Source organism: Pezoporus occidentalis, unplaced genomic scaffold (assembly GCF_034315485.1).
Source record: "Pezoporus occidentalis ecotype Australia unplaced genomic scaffold, CSIRO_AGI_Poc_V1 ctg8, whole genome shotgun sequence".
NCBI classification, from domain to species: domain Eukaryota; kingdom Metazoa; phylum Chordata; class Aves; order Psittaciformes; family Psittacidae; genus Pezoporus; species Pezoporus occidentalis.
The window spans coordinates 4,645,607-4,663,221 of NW_026916158.1; the positions used below are offsets into that span (position 1 = coordinate 4,645,607).

The window sequence follows — 17,615 nt, forward strand, 5'->3', positions numbered from 1 at the left end:
CACTTCAACAATGATTTAATATTGTTTTCCCAAACTCTTGTGCTCTAATAACCAAAATAGACCATTTTATTGCATAAAAAGTAAAATATAATGCATTTCACATTCCCATTCATTGGGCACAAAAGTTCAGGATCACTGAAGCAAAAGAATTCTACAACAACTTGCACAAAAGCTCAGCCTCTCAGGCTGAAATGAATGGAAAACCACTGCAATAACACCAGCCATAAGCAACCTCTTGTTTACCTGTGCAAAACTGGTTGTGTAACAGGAGTAGCTGTTCATCTAATAAAGGCAGTGCACAATTACATCCATTACAATTGGGAAATCTTTGAGATTATCTCTCAAAATAAGCAAGTGCCTTGGACTAAGTCTCTCCCCCCTCAACTTGGGATGTATAGAAGTAGGAGATTTGGAAGAACCTTTTGAGAGATGAGCTGGATATTCCCGAAACAAGAGGCAGAGAGAACATGCAGGAATCCAAATCAGCAGCCAGCAGTTTTCCCTGCAAGTCTGCTGGTGGCAGGGATAGACACTGCACACTGTCAGATGACAAAATAATTACTGAAAAATATTGTTTGCTTAGTGCCAGCACGAGACAGACATCTGAGTGGCCTGTTTCAAAGTGCCATTTAAAGTAAGTGGAAGTACTTGTATTCACTGTGCCACAAAGCTTCACTGTGATGTCTTAAGACCTCAATACTGACCTCAATATTGAAGTTCAGAATGAAGTTCCCATTCTTGCTGCTTTCCCTTTCTCAGGGGCAGCAGAAAGTGCTATCACCACAATGTTCTCCACCCATTTCCTCTGCAAGATGTTAGAAAGCAGACATTCGAAGCTATCAAAATGTCTGCCTGACAAGACTGAAGTACTCTCTATCTTACGGATTTGGCCCTCAGTTCAGGACATCCAGCCAATGGTTTTTCAAAGGTGAACCAATCAAGCAACCAAACCTGTTCCATCTATTATGGTCTGAATGTGGCATTGTTACACGAAATTATTGTATCCATTCAAGCAGATTTACACCAACCATTGTTAATTTTGGAGTTTACCTGCACAGATGGTCACAAGCATAAATGAATTCCAAAAAACTTCAGGAGAAAAACTTATCAGATGTAAAGGTTAATAAATGCAAATATCTAGATGCAGCTTCTGGCTTGGGAAGTACTTGCGCTGCTGACCAACTGGGAGCGTGTGCCACAGAAAGGGTTATTATGTACAGCCTGTGGTTTTCCCCCTTTTTGCTTTAAGCCCCAAACATCTACTAGCAAAGTAGATGGATGCTTGGTCTGACAACACCACCATTCCTACATTGTTATTGCCAGCAAACAAACAAAATATGATCCACATTTATAGCTTGAAAAACCCTGAGAAAATTAAAAAATCTTTTTCCAAGCCTAGAGGCACGATATACTTAGTATTTTGGCACCGTATGCAACAGGAAGGAAAAGAAAGTGGGTTCATCAAGTCCTCATGGCTTTTCGGCACATTATAATTGCTTATCTGCTCTGTTCTACAGAAACTGCTAAAATAGCTTAAACCCAGATCTGTCTTCAGTTTGTTATTCTCTGTGTGCACACACAGTGCCGTATCTTAACTGTTGCTGAAGAAAACTGACATTTTTGCTCCTAGGCAGATAAGACTCCCTAGACTACAAGACACAGCAGCAACCTTCACTTCTGTAACCAAAAATTTCAGACATTAACAGATTAGAATTTTATATTTTGCAACTGCAGCTATTAGCAGATTTTTATTAAAAAATTATAAAATTAGGATAAATCCTTAGGCACTTTTGATGCATATAGTACTTCAGCATTACACAGATGAATGTTCAGTCATTACCAAAGGCAACCCATTAAAGCTCCATGGAAAGGCACATAGCTGTGTATCAATACTTTTTCTTGCCTAACAACATGCGTCTCATCATCATAATGTAGGGAAAGAGCAGCCTGATTTTGTACAGCAGCATTTTCCAGAATAGAATGGAAACACTCCTGTTTGCACTTGATATTCACTGTACACAGGATTTGAATTGGGACCACTTCAATAATTCCTCAGCCTTACATCCACATTAGCCAATATACTGCTTGCTACTAATTACATTTATAACTTCAGAGTAAGAGCACAGACAGGGTGCTTTAAGAATTTTTTTCCAAAACTTACCAATCTCCACCTCAAAGTATGCTAGTTTTTCCTGTGTCTCTTTATATACTTGTGGACAATTTTCAATTTGCTCTTGTGCCAGATTTCCCCATCAGTTCAAATAAGCCCTTGCTTCCCTGAGCAATGCACTGATAGTCAGTCACATCCCCTATCAATCTTTGATTTCCCAGGCTAAATAAACCAGACTCATCTTGCCTCCACTTCTGTAGTCCTTTTCTCTGCCTGTTCCTGAGCTCCAAGAAGACACCAGAGATGAATGCAGTTGAGCAGCAAAGTTCATATTGTGTGCCACTGTAGATGCTTCCAGTACTTAGGTCTCTACAGATAATGATGTTCCTATGCTTTTTAAGAACACCATCTGATGGAGTGGGATATTTTTATCCAACTGGTTTGCACCCAAGGTGCAACAGTTCTTCCAGGTTACAAGCTCAATTGCAGATAATAACTGTGCCACTGTGATGGAACCTTCTAGAGAAGATGATACAATTAAATTAGTCCATCGCTCTGAAGAGTGCAGTTTAGGTAATATGAACAAGACTTAATTAACATGACATCCTACCAACAGTGACCAAGTCCCTCGACACAAGTCTGGAAAGAGGTGCAGAATCCAGAAGATAACATTAGAAACAGAGAATGAATTACAATTATGGAAACACAATTAAAACAAAAGGGTTGTATTTCTGAGAGAACTTAAGAAGAAAAGATAATTGGCATAGGTAACTGACTCTATATATGAACAGATACTTTCAGAACTGCCAAGACAAAATCAGCTATTCGCTAAACATGTCACAGCTTCTTTCTGTTTAACTATTACAGAGTATTAGCATTCATAAACATAGAAAAATAAGCTAATCAATAGCTCTGTGTGCCTGCTCCCTGAAGAGCTATGTTCTCAATGTCAGAATACAAAATGATAATAGTAATAACTAAAAAAAAAATAATGAAAAAAATGTGTAAAACAGAATTAATACACCCTAAAGCTGGACATGTACAAATCCAAACACTAAAATGTCAGCAAATCACAAGGGGTTGTATCACAGTACCTTCCCTGCTAACAGTCCCTTCCCACATAGAGTTCATATTAGATTTTCTTTCCCAATTTCCCAGCGCTACAAAAAAGTTCTAAACAAGTACAATTTCCTTATATCTGCTGAAGAAAATATGGCCTCAGACACAGGTAAGTCCCAATTTAGTTGTGTGGCTTTCACTTAGCCATGCAAAGCTCAAAAGTTCACTGCTCAGACCCACTTGAACTCTTCAAGAAAGGAAAGGAAATGGGTTGGTCTTACCTGCCACTAGGAATGGGGGCAAGCACCCAGCCCACACACCCCCACCAGTCCCCCGTGCTCTTTGTCAGGACCTACAAGATAGGAAGGCTCACTGACAAAAAAACCCAAATCCTTAAAAAGCTCCATCAACCCTTTTATCTATATCAGCATAGTCCCACAGGAAACCAGCTTCTCTTGAGCATCAGGAGCAGCATGCTAATTCCCACAGACATGCACATGTCCACTTATGTCATGCTGTTGGGACCTCTGTCACTGTCCAGCTTGGACTTCAACACCCTCCATATACTCAGTGTGAAAATAACTGTCACTGCAGTGCCTTGCTTAGGTCAAAGAGACAAATAGGAAGCCCTGAAGGATTCTGTCAGAGAAAAATAATTAAACCTGTCTGGTCATTAATGAAAGAAAAATAAATTAAGCCATAGAATCTTTCTGGTCTAGGATGCCTGCTAATTCTGTCTTCTATTTTAGATGATTATCACTTTTCAGACTCATTACTCGATAGCTGTTCATGGACTACTGGACTTTGTGCTAATGGCTCATTATCTATCCTTCATGCCATGAGGGAGATAAAGACATTGTGATGCTTTACAATAAAATGCTACCTCAAGTTACAGAGTATGGACCAGACTTTTCTTTCACTTGATCTGGAATAGCAAAATTGCAAATACACACCCAAAACACGGCTGCTCCAGTTATACACTCAGAAAGCAGACTGTTACCTGGAGAAAAGTGTGATTAATTGGCATCTACCAAAACATTGCCAGAGTGCTCAGACTCAGAAAAGAGGTAGCTGGGTGAAGATACCTGGGAAACAACAGTCTCCTCCTATGGTGTCAGAGAGAACACGATCCCACAAAAGGCAGTGGGGCCACATGTGTGGCCTGATGAATCCCAGGAATGCATCTGCTTCATCTGAGAAGCAGAACAGCTGTGCCTGGAGACAACAGATTTACCAGTGACAAGTTTGTGAACCATCTTCCATGTAACGCATGTCCCAAATGTAGCACAAAATTGAATGACAGTGCTGCTGTCAGACTGACTTACAGAAAAGTAACAACATTCTTCCAATGTCCCAAACAGAGCTAACAGTGCCTACGGGCAAGAAAAAAGCAATACAGGGGAAAATGGTAATTTCTAAATAGACTGTTAAGATGATGCAGAAATTGACAAATGATTAATTCAACCACTAGCTACTAGCTTCATCAATGGTAACATAACTAGTGACAAAAATGCAGATGCAGTTTGGTTTATGATGGGTTACATTGAAGTTCTGCAAGGCTCAAACTTCCCCAGCTTCCTGACAAGCAATGAAAGAGGAGGCGTAGGTTCTCTAGGGAAAAAAAAAAATTGCTTTTGAAAAAGTTGAGTATTTCTGTTAAATTTATAGGCATTTCACACTGCTGCTACTAATAGTCCCACAAATCTACCCTAAAGTGACAATTTTTAACCACTGTTCTCAAAGGGAATAAAGAATACAAAATTTGGGCCTCCTGGAAACAGCATTAGAAAGTCCCTCCCCCAGCAGGACAGGTAGGTGTCCAGCTGTCTTATTAGATTAGGCCTGCAGGAGTCTATTCCAGGCAGGCATGCCTTCCAAGTCCTGGTGGTCCCTAACCCACTGCAGGAGCATGGGCTGGGCTCAACACCTGTGTCCAAGGGTAAAGCAAGGGGAGAGAAACCTGCATGGGGGACACGCATGCTCTAAATTGATAAATCAAATTTGAAGTGAACAAAAAAAGGTCCTGAGAAGGAAGACTCTTATAACAAAATTTCTTTAGAGTATTTCCTGACTTTGCTATTGGATGAATACTTCAATAACTAAATGATTATAGCATGTTATCTGCAATGGCAAGAGACTAAGATCTAAGGGGTTGATAGGGAACTAACCAGGGATCACTATTAGGCATCTATTTTGCACATACACAAATGCCTGGTCAATACTTGGAAGTCAAGCTCTTTCGGACACTTTCAATTCCTTCTTTTTAGGAGCACAAAGGATGCATACCTGCAGCTGGAGCAGTTCTAGAAATGTCAGGAGGGAATGTTTAAGTGTAAGGCAGCGCCAGGCTTTGCGAACACAATTAATCCATTTCACCCCAAAGTACAATTACCACCTACACTACAAGCAACCCTGCCTACTGCTTGTGCTCCCACTGCTGCACTGCTTTTCTCCGGGCTTTAATGCTCTGGTTAAGCATAACCTGCCAGGTGCACCAGCCTGTCGGTGGCCTCACCCATGGGGAAGGAAGGAGGCGCATTCCTGAACCAAGCGGCGGGGAGAAAGGGAAGGGCTCCCTGCGCTGACCTGCCGGGAGCCGCGGCCGGTGTGCGGGGGGGCAGCACTTGTGGAGGGCGTGCGGTCCCGGAGCGCCCCCTGGCGTGCCCGCGCACAGCCGCCAGCGGTCGGCCCCACTCTGTGCACCCCCCGGCCGCTAGCGCACCACTGGGACGCCGCAGCCCCGGCACCCCACCAGAAGAGCATCCAGGCCTTCGCACCCACGGTGAGCTGAGCAGGCCCCGTTGCTAACTGGCCCCAAGAGCTGCATTACCAACACGATGTGCATACACGCTCAAAACCTCGGTGGCACCTGACCGTAGGAAACGCTAGAAGCCAGCACTTAAGGTATGTTGTAACTCACCATGAAACACACCATTGTCCACCAAAAAGTGCCTGCAGTACTGCATACAGCATTTCTTGTCCAGACTCCAGTAACTCATCGTAAGATAATTTCCTGCTCACCATCCAAGGCAGTGGCCCTACAAAGGAAAACAAAGAGTGGATAATTAGAAGTTAATTTACAAGAAATGCATAACTACAAAGCACTGTAAGAGTGCTGTTTGTGCCCCTTATGCAAAATAGTTCATTAGCGTCACACAAAGCATTGCAACAGAGTTAGTCCTTCACTCTCCAAACATGCCCATCTCTGATTATGTACAGGCAAAGGGTATGAGCAGATCATCTGGACAGGGCAGAAGGGTCAGCACACTGACAGCTAGCATGTTAAAGGCTGCTGGAGCAAGCCCAGCCTACCCAGCACTCACTGCACCCACAATGGGTGCCTGTTGTTACAGCCACCTCCACAGTCCCTGCAGGCTACTGTGGGGCCATGACGAGATGATCAATTTAGTCTATTTAGTGATGCTGTCCCATATTTAACGAGCTGCAGAAACACCAGACAATGGCACAAAACTATAAACCCTCCCCAAATGAATCAAAGTTAATTTTGAGACTAAAGTAGTGTTACCTGGACACAGAGCCTCTGAGCACTCCCCTGTGCCTACGCACCCTTGCCTTTGGCAGTTTCCTGTGAGGGAGCTCAAGAACTCTCCTGGGGACAGGCATTTTGAGCAGCACCTTTGAGGAGGCAGTCACCCATGCAAAATTTGTGTCCTTTAGCCCTAAGGGACACCAGTTTTGCACAGGGAAGAGATGCCCTCAACTCAGAGTGCCAGGGCTACCATGTGCTGAAGCACATGATATTGTCAATCTGCTTCCATCTTTTCTGCTTCCCCTGCCTCCATTACACTCCTATTACACAGCTAATCACCAAACCAACCAGAGTGGGAGCAGCACCCTTCCTGGCAGTGCCACCAGCTGAGGACAGCCCAGGGCACAGCCAGAGCACCTGGGAGCCTGAGCGCTCCCCCTCCACAGTGGAGGCCACAAACCACATGTCTTTATCAGCAGGCAGAAGCTCACACTGCTGTGCAGGAAGACTGGGATTCATCTCTGAACCACAGCACCCATTTCAGAGGCAGACTGCAGAGAACATCCCAGGAAACTGCAGCAGCCCTTCCCTGCACGGGTGCATGAAGGCCCTGCCTTCCCTGCTTGCAAGGGATTGCTGAGGCTCCCAGCACTGTCACAGATGAGTTCTGCCTCTGACACCAGCAGCATCAGAGACAAGTCATCAAAGCATTCATGGGTAATTTGCCGCAGATGCTACCACCAAGCGCGGGAGGGGAGAGCAGTCTTTTTGGACACAGGCCCCGGAGCTCCACTAGGCCAAGCCCCCAACCGCTAATCTTTCTTGGATCCAGCCAGTAATATTTAGAAACCAGTTAAAATGGAAATGAACAGCAAGCCAGGCCAAACGCGCCCAGCCAAGCGAGGGAAACCTGATCCAATCGCTGACAATGAGGTGAGAAACAACCCTCCTTCAGCTCTGGGAGTGTTTCCATCATAGCCACTCATTGTTCTACTGCCACAACCCAGGACAACAGAAACAATTGGAACAATTATATTCAGAGACCTAAACAGTAGAAGTTAACTCATTAATAAGCTGATGGTTATAACTCAAGACAAGGCTGTATTTGTTTGAGTCATTTCATTGAATTTCCCTGACCTTCCAAACTTTTGTTTTGCAAGTTGGACCTTGCAAAAACCCAGCAGGCCTTCTTATGCCAGTTACAGTTATAGCCAAACAAAAATGTATTTCATATTTCTTTGATACTTGTTGTTAAAAAAAAACAAACAAACCCAAAACTCACCCCAAACAAAAAACACCAAGAAAACCCAAACAAACAAACAAAAAAAAACAACAAAAAAGAAACCAACCAACCATGGACTCCTTGATATCTTGTTCTAACACCAAATCCTTTCACTGGATCCTCCTTCTCTGTCTGCAGTATTAAGTTCAAGACTCTCGTTTCAGCAACCCAGTTACCCCTTCCTGTTACAAGCCCACTTTGGCCTCCTATTTTATCTCCCTCCCACCTTCACATCAGTCAACCCAGCTGCTTTCTCGCCCACGCCAGATATAAGCAACTCCAGTTGTCTTTATCCAAGCAAACCGCTAGCAGGATGCAAGGACACTGCTATTCAAGCCTCCTCATAAAAGTACTGCTAGGGGGCAGTAACAAATCCCCACAGATGAAATACCACAGCATGTTGTAAATGCCTGGACTGCAGCTCTGCTGAGGAACACAAATCCATTTTGTTCAAGGGATTTCAAAACAAGAAAATAAACAAGTAATCTTAAGTCATAGCTAACAGGACTCATTTAATGATCAGTTTAGCTACAATCCTTTCCTGGGACCCAACCCAGCTATATGGGAACTAAGGAACCTGGAGAACTTTTCCCCTTTCCCATTCGTTAGTATGATGAATGCCATCTCCTGCAGTGATGAAGCAGCTGATCGTGAAGAGCCCAGAAATACCTGCTGTGTCTGGTCCACCTGGGAACAGCCTCAGTCCCACCTCTATTGTAGTCCCCTGTATCAAAAGAACAGACCTTCCCTCCCTCTCAATAAGTCACCACACACCTCCTCAACTGATTCACCTCATAAACCCAGGAAAAACAGCAGGCTGTTCCTGGAGAGCTAGCAGGCTGAATGAGCAGCATTGCCCATGTGAAGGGATAGCAACATCCTGCAACGTGGAGGCAAGGCAGAGGTGGAGACAGCCTTCATCTCTCCTGCCAAGGAGCTGTCAGATCCGTTGGGGTGTCAAAAACATCCCTGCCAGGGGCGCTCTGTCTGGAGCAGGGATAGGTTTTCCTTCGCAGAAACAACAGCTAGCCTGGGGCTGAAGCCAATAACTTGTGAAAAAGTGCAAAATTATGTTCATGTTTACTTGCACTGTTGATCGGTGCAAGTATTAGAGATTGATAGGCAAATACTGACATGATGTCTACGATATTTCTGTTGCAGGTTTGTGAGGAGGCTGTTGCTGTAGATGCAGGATTTGCCTCTCTACTGTTGCCTCTGTGGGGAGGAGAGATGATCTGAACGATCCACTCCAAGTGTGAGTCAAAAACACCCATTCTGGTTTGCCCTATCTTAAACCTATCAGTCTCCATTACAGTATGTCTTTTGAGCATGGCCCATGTATTGTTTACACTAAAGGCATAAAATTTGGAATGCTAAGCAGTAATACCTGCTACCTCTGCCAGACTTCATCTTCTACGTTTCTTGGACTTTCACCCTTGTCAGACATGAGCTTTCATTATAGCTTGCCATAACTAGGGTTACTCTTCTAGCATTAATTAGTAAGGCACAAGCTGTTAGTTACTTTTAAAGTGTAGGAATAATTTTACCATCATGGCCCAGCCTACTGCCAGGCTTTTTGATTTTAGGCTATAAAAATGCAAGTGGCACCATGTTTCTAATTAAGAAACACATATCAAATATTCATCATTGAGAATTTATACAAAATAAAAAGAGAAGTTATCTCCTGCTCAGCTTCCACACAGAACTCATACCACAGGGGAGACTTATAGGGAAAATGTTGCCATCAAAACACATATGCAGCACCTCTGAAAGAAGCCCTTCAGCCCCCTCCCTCTCACGGCTCCTGCTGATTCAACACTCCTTTGTTCTTGCACAAAGGGCTCTCCCACACCACAGTGGCCCCTTAGAACAAACGTTCTCCCTGGCACATCAGGGATGAAGGCAGAATCCCAAAGTAGCTGTATCAGCTGACACAAACATCCTGTAAGAAAACCTTCCTAAGAAATGCCAGCAGTTATTTGGATGGCCCTCAAAGTTATTTGCTTTTTCTGTCACAGAGCTCTGGGAGAGCCCAGCCAAGATCACGCCCTATATTACACAAAAAAAAAGCAAGCAAGAAACCAAGCAATCACACGCTTTGGACCAAAATACCATTATCTCAAATTAACATGCACTTTGGAACTTAACTGTTCAAAAATTTGCACCATTTCAACAACAATGTAGCAGAAAAAGAATATCCTGGTTATGTCATGTAGAATATGCTATATGAGTAAAAAGTGCCAGTAAGCATATGTTTAAGTAGGAAAGGACTTGTACCACCAAACTATTTTGGCAAAAGTTACGAAGACCCTGAGCATATATAAATCTGAATTCAAAATTTTTTTGTGTAGTTACTTGATAAAGTAACCAATTCAGAAAGACTTGAAAACATTCCTAACTTTTCCACTCTGCAGATTTCTCACCTTAGGGGTATCATTCTTTCACAACGAACAGAATTCCTGCAGGTTCAGTCCTGAGCCTGGCACATTCAAAGCGGTAATCAGTGTTTCACCAGTCAAGTGAAGAGACATTACTCCAGCGTGTCAAGAATCCATCTACTTTATACCTGGATAAAGTGAATTTACAGGCAGGGAGCAAGGGAGTCCATTATGTGGTCTGCAGAAACACAAGAACTTGAAAGAACTGTACTTTCTATTTTAGCCAATTAATTTCCATTAAATGTGTGTCAGCTGTGTTATTTTCATAGAATCATAGAATGGTTGAGGTTGGAAGGGACATTAGAGATCATCCATCCAACCCCCATCACGGGAAGGGACACCTTCCATTAGGCCAAACTGCTCAAAGTCCCATCCAACCTAGCCTTAAACACTTCCAGGGATGGGGCAGCCACAGCTTCTATTCCAATATCTCATCATCCTTATAGTAAAGAATTTTTTTCCTAATACCTAATTCTAAATCTACCCTCTTTCAATTTAAAACCATTCCCCCTTGTCCTATCGCTACATGCCCTTGTAAAAAGTCCTTCTCCAGATTTCTTGTTGTATTTTAGCACTATGTTCCATGAAAGACATACTTCAGAAGAGCTATGATTATTCCTACTGAACTGTTCTTTACAAGAGAGTTTGATACAAGAAAATTAAACTTACGTATTCATGCATGTATGCATGTATATACATGTATCTGTTGATAGAGAATCATAGAATGGTTAGGGTTGGAAGGGACCTTAAAGATCGTCTAGTGCCAACTCCCCAGCCACAGGCAGAGACACCTTCCACTGGACTAGGTTGCTCAAAGCCCCATCCAATCTGGCTTTAAACACTTCCAGGGATGGGGCATCCACAACTTCCCTAGGCAACCTGCACCAGTGCCTCACCACCCTTATAGCAAAAAATTTCTTCATAATATCTGATCTAAATCTACCCTCTGTCAGTTTAAAGCCATTCTCCCTTATCCTATCACTATATGCCCTTATAAAAAAAAAATCCCTCTCCAGCTTTCTTTTAGGCCCTCTTTAGGTACTGGAAGACTGTTATAAGTCCTCCTCCAAGCCTTCTCCTGGCTGAACAACCCCAGCTCTCTCAGCCTGTCTCGATAGGAGAGGTGCTCCAGGCCTCCAAGCACTTGTGGCCCTCCTCTGGACTCACTGAAGCAGATCTACATCCCTTATGTTTGGGGCTCCAGAGCTGAAAGCAGTACTGCAGGTAGGGTCTCACAAGAGCAGAGTAGAGGGGTAGAATCCCATCTCAACCTGCTGGCCACATTCCTTTTGATGCAGCCCAGCATATGGCTGGTTTCTGGGCTGCAAGTGCACATTGCAGGGTCAGGTTGAGCTTTTTGTCAACCAACACTCTCAAATTGTTCTCCTCAGAGATGCTTTCAATCCAGTCTCTGCCCAGCCTGCAGTTGTGCTTGGGATTGCCCCAGCCCATGTGCAGGACCTGGCACTTGGCCTTGTTGAACTTCATGAGGTTTGTGCTGGTCCACCTCTTGAGCCTGTCCAGGTTCCTCTGGATGGGAACCCTTCCATCCATCATGTCAACCACACCACACAGCTTGGTATCAGTAAGGTTCCTAAGGTTGCACTCAATCCCACTGTCCATGTCACTGACAATGTTGAACAGCACCAGTCCCAATACCAACCCCAGATAGCTGGATGAGATTAACAAATACGATTTTTTTTGTTGTTGTTATCAACACAGTGGGTAAGCTCCTTACAACAGAATTTTTTCTATATGCATACATTATGAAATCATTTTATTATGAAAGTTGTAGAGATGAATGTGTAAGATACTTCTGAATCTAGAAGAGGATGCATATGCTGTCTAGGTTGTGATAAATGCTTCTTATTACAAGAAGCTTAACACCAGGAACACCTGACACACTGGTGTCACTGTATGCTCCAGTTTTCCCTCTTGCACTAAAACCCCCATGCTTTAGTGAGTTTTGCAGAGGAGCAGGATGCTCATTCCAGTGAATCACAACACCAGCAGCTGGAGGGTGATCAACACTTCAGCAGAATATGTTCTCAGCCCAGGCTGGCTGCTACGGTTAGCACCAAGCTGTTTTTGAGAGTAGCAGCATAATCTAAATATTTATCTGCAATATTTAACCTGGACCTGTGAAGGTCCCAAATGTGCAGAGGGTATTAGGCACACATCCATTTAGCACCAGGTGGGCACTCTGCCTGTGCAGTTGGGAGTTCACTGCACAGCTCTCTTGAGAATGCTCAGATAGATTAACAGGTAGTTAAGCAAACAGTGTACAGGTGGAGAGATTGCTAATCTCACTTTTTCTTAGCTGCCCTCTCCCCTTCTTGTTTCTAAAGCACTTCAACAGATAACAGTATTAAGTCAATCAGATGCTGTGAATTGTTCCTAATAACAGGACAGATACTGCTGTTAACCACCCTCTGACAAAACCACAGCTCCAGCTTCAAAGCTCACACCAGAATCTACCTAGTAAGCCTATTTTGAAAGCATGATTTATAAAAAAAATGTATTCCTTAGCACAAATGGTGTATGGGAAAAAAAAAACCAAATATTTTGTGGAAAGTTCTACCAAAGTAAAAAAAAAATAAAAAATAAAAAGTGTGCATGTGCCTGGGTGCCTGGCAATTCTGTCTTAAACTGGAAAGAAAGTCCAGAAAACACTGAAGATTCAGAGGACTGCAGATTTTGGAAGCATGCACCTGTTTAAGATATCTGTTATGATAAATTTATGATTTATCTGTTATGATAAATTTTACAATGAAAAAAAATTCAGAGAAAATGGACACCACAACTGATGTAAAGGGAAAGAATAATAAAGAAACAGATAAACAAGAAATAGTTTAGAAATGAGAAAAGTAATGCAATCAAGCAAAGGACACACCAAGTGTGTGACTGGAAATACTACTGTATTAGCTCCAGATATGGCCAGAGACCACCCCTAAAAACATCAAACATCTGTATGTGAGGGCAGAAAGACTACCTGGCTGGCACTAAGGAGCAGAAAAATATACTGTCCAAAGAGAAACCCTGGTCTTTAATCTGACAGCTGTGATTGCAGTGGGCACACTCAGAATCTGACTGCTATCATGTGCATCCAGTTAGCTTCCAGTTATTAGAAACAATAAAAACAAACACCAAATCACAGTACAAATTCCACTTTGAACTTTTCTTTGAAAATACTGACATAGTATTCAAAGTCAAGCAAATAAGCTTCACAGCAGATGTACATACATGTAGATTAGAAGGAGGGGTATTAGAACAGAGGTAGATCATTAGATTTGCCTTAAATTTGAGAGTAAGCAAAAGATTTACTTGCACACCTCAGGATCAGAATGAGGACTGCCAAGGTGGGGTTGAGATTCTTGGTCTGTCTGTACGACCTCCTAAATTTGATAAAGAAATGTTCCAGATCAAGCCATACATCATATCTAAAGGTGTCATCAGCACTCAGCAGCTTGACAAACTCATGACAGTAGAAATCAGATAAGACTTATCCCAGAACATGCTCTCAAGGGTCCTAGGGCTCAGTCCTTTGTTATACTAATATTACAAAATAACAGGTACTAAAAAGAGGGAGGGAAGTAATTTGCAATTCTGTTTACACCACAACATGCAACCAGGAAAAATTATGCCCTCAACAACTCTTTCCCTGGAGCATGTTAATATATGCTGAAGGATTTATCCTAAATTAGCTCATCAGTAGCCACTAGCACAAACCTCTTTCCAGGCTTGCTGCATTAGAACAGCTGGTGTTTCTAGCCCGTGGTTTTACTTTCTAAAGAAAGTATGGACAAATCTTCTAGTGAAGCAACCTTCAAGCTTTCAGAGATCAGCTGAACAACATGGGCTGTATTTTTTTTTTTTAAACCGTATCCACAAAACAAAGTAGGCTATCACATGAAAAGCTTACTCATAGTCAGACCTGAAAACAGAACCTGAAGAGATAATAACATCCTATATAAGACAATATTTCACAGGGCATCCACCCATCTGCAATCTTAAAATCATAGAATAGTTAGGGTTGGAAAGGACCTTAAGATCATCTAGTTCCAACCCCCCTGCCATGGGCAGGGACACCTCACACTAAACTATGCCACCCAAGGCTTCATCCAACCTGGCCTTGAGCACTGCCAGGGATGGAGCATCTTGGGATTCTTATTACATTAAGCCACTAAACCACCCAAATATTGCTAAACATTTAAGCTGGTCTGAATTCATGCAGATTTAGATTTAACTGCCATACAGAGCCAGGCTCTCTAAGGGTTCCATACATCATCTGTGCAGACTTTCACTTTAATTAGTATCAAGTATCAACATTGACTCAAAATAACTTGTATAAACGTGGGTAAAGTTAGATGCATAGGACCCATGAGGAATAGGCAAGGCACATTAGTGGCATCAAGTGGAAGATTCACCCTGCTGATAGAAAATGACATTTTTGACCACAAATTAATGTTGCTCTCTAACTCAAAAAACAAAGTTTCACCTATCTACCGTGTAAACTATTTCAGAAATGTAGGGGTACTTACCAGAAGTTAAAGTATCATGCATAAACAAAAAGCTTAAAAAAGTTAAACTCCCTTTTCAACAGCAAATATTTATCTGTAAGTACCACCAGCATGAAAAAAATATTACTGATAATACTTGATAATAGAAAGGAAAACCAACCAGTATTTGATCCTTTTCTTATCTCTTGAGGAACTGGTCTGGAGGAATAGAAGAAGTGATTTTGCTTTGGTTTATTTTTCTGCCAGATCAGTTCCCTAATCTAACGTGCCATGATGCCACAAGAACAGCTGTGCTGGCAAAAAGCTGGCAGTAAAGGTGTTGGAGTATGCAAGCCAGCTCAGTAGAAATCCTGTGGATTTTGCTGGGAGCAATTGGAAACTCTTAGAAGTCAGAGTTGTCTGTTCAAATGGAAAAAGGCATAAGACAGTTTGGATTTAGGACACAGATGCTGCACTTGCATATACTTTAGGCAGATGTGGTTTCCTGAAAATGCAGATTTTTTTATTATTTTATTTGCTTTAAACTTTTATTTTGGCTGTTCCCGTATTAGACCATTAAATACAAATCTTAGTTATACATCATTCACTAGATGAAGACAGACTCTTGTATCAGTTTACTTAAGTGTTTAAAAATGCTTCTAAACCTTTGTTCATTTTACAGCAATTATCTACATCAGCAAGACTGAAATAGCATTATCATACCATTGCTACTGCCGTATCAGACCACAGATCCCTTCACTGTCCCCTACAGCAGTTCAGTCTCTTGTCCCAGTTCCAGCATTCAACTGAGGGCACTCAGGAAGCTGTACTCAGCTTCACTTGGCTAATGCCATGGTATAAAGAGCGGGCAGTGGCAGCTGCACATCATCTAATGGTATGTAGGGTTCAGCCTAACCGTAACTGCATTTAACTTGGATCACACCAGAGGGCTGATGCCCGCAGTTTGTTCCACAAACTACCCTTTCACTTTTCAGGAGAGGAGCAGGTAGACTTCACTACGCTGCATCATACATGGTGTCTGCCCAGCAAGTCCTCCCCGCTGTGTAGCCCACCCATTGCAGACAGGAGGCCAGTCAACCCATGTCAGCCTGTGTAATGGACAACTTTCTTATCTGCCCTACCAACAACTAAAAACCAGCAAACCTTAATCCTCCTGTGGCTGTTAATTCTGATGGACCTTTTGTTTCAAGTCATTTCTCTGCTCTTTCTGGGAAGTCATGAAAAGCATGTGTCAGCACAACTTGCTGCTGAGGAAGGCATTAGAAAGGATTTTAACTGATTCCCCATAGCAACAGACTCTGAAAGGGAATTAGCATTTGCTCCCCATTCCTCAAGAAACCTAAATGGAATTTGTTTTTCTCCTATTTAAGGAATTATTTCCAGGAGGGTGGCATGCTGCTGCCTCTGTCGCTCAGCAGGCACAGCTTTGGAAAACACTTTGCACACCCCGTCTTCAGCATAGCAGTGATCCCAGCAGACACGGAACTGTGTATGAACAAGTGTACATGTATGTTTCCCTTACACAGCTTTCCAGTACTTTATACACCTTTCTGCTACTTTTGCCAGTTCTCTGTACACCAATTAACTAACCCAAATCATTTTTTAGTTTTGCTGCACAAAGGCTTTCAAACTCTAGATGCTGAATGGAAGAGTCTTTCTACATTGGAGATTTTAATCTCCAGAGAAAGAACTCACTTCACCACACTGGCAATGCTATTTTTAATGCATCAACAACACATCTTCAGTTTCTATTCTACTCTGAGATTTTCTTAATATTTTCTCAGATTTCTTCTTAAAAACCAATCACTTTGAAGTAGGCAAAGGAATGCACAGAAAGCCCAGAGCCATCCACCCCAATATTAATGCTCCCAAAGTCAGAGGAATTGATTGGTATCAGAGGCAGTTTCTGGACTTCCAGAGATTCCTGGCTCATGCCTCAATTCTTAAGGCAAAAAAACTAGATCAAGAGGAAAAAAAAAATATATACATATATATACACATATATATACATATATACACATATATATACATATATACACACACATATATATACATATATATACATACATATACACACATATATATACACATATACATACATATACATATATACACATATATATACATATACATGTAAAAAAAATAAGCCAACTTTATCTCCCATGCTGGAGATGAAAAATTTCACAGACTTCAATGAATTACATTACTGCACACAGTCAAGAAAAGAAACTCTAATTCCCACCACTCAGTTTGGTGGTGCTGATGCTGACTAGGGTGAACTATTGAGTGTGGGCAAAAGGAACCCCCCAGCCTCCCTAGAGCACATCCAGACGTGCTTTTAGATGAAGCTTTGCTTAGCAGCACTTCACCATGTGCATCACTGCCTGGAGTGTGAAACACAGAACACAAGTGAAGGGAGTAGATTGAACACAGCGAGAAATTCACTCAACAGCTGCTAACAACACATGTTTAAGATCTTCTGAAAATACCTGACAAAGACTTTAAGACCTTTTCAACCAGCAAAACCATGCTTTAAAGGCATGAAGTCATGATAATGAACATGAAGCATAAGCTTGCTTTGTTCTTGCCCATCATAATTCTAGAAAACAATAATTCTCTTTCTAGAAACTAATATAAAAATTTCTCTCCCATAGGTTATTTTGCTTTAAGGAGGACCTTTTTTTCCCCTCAAGAGATCATCAGAAATATACCCTGT

At 42.2% G+C, this 17,615-nt stretch overlaps 1 protein-coding gene across 4 annotated transcripts in view; it reads right to left on the bottom strand.

Moving 5' to 3' along the window:
* The window catches only part of PLCH1 (phospholipase C eta 1), an 80,156-nt gene that overhangs the window by 58,358 nt on the left and 4,183 nt on the right, over positions 1 to 17,615 (bottom strand). For all 4 annotated transcript variants that reach the window (XM_062603510.1, XM_062603509.1, XM_062603508.1 and 1 more), the window contains exon 2: positions 6,090 to 6,207. In XM_062603510.1, the coding sequence (XP_062459494.1) occupies positions 6,090 to 6,168 (79 nt within the window). In that variant the 5' untranslated portion in view covers positions 6,169 to 6,207. The remainder of the gene's footprint in view (positions 1 to 6,089; positions 6,208 to 17,615) is intronic.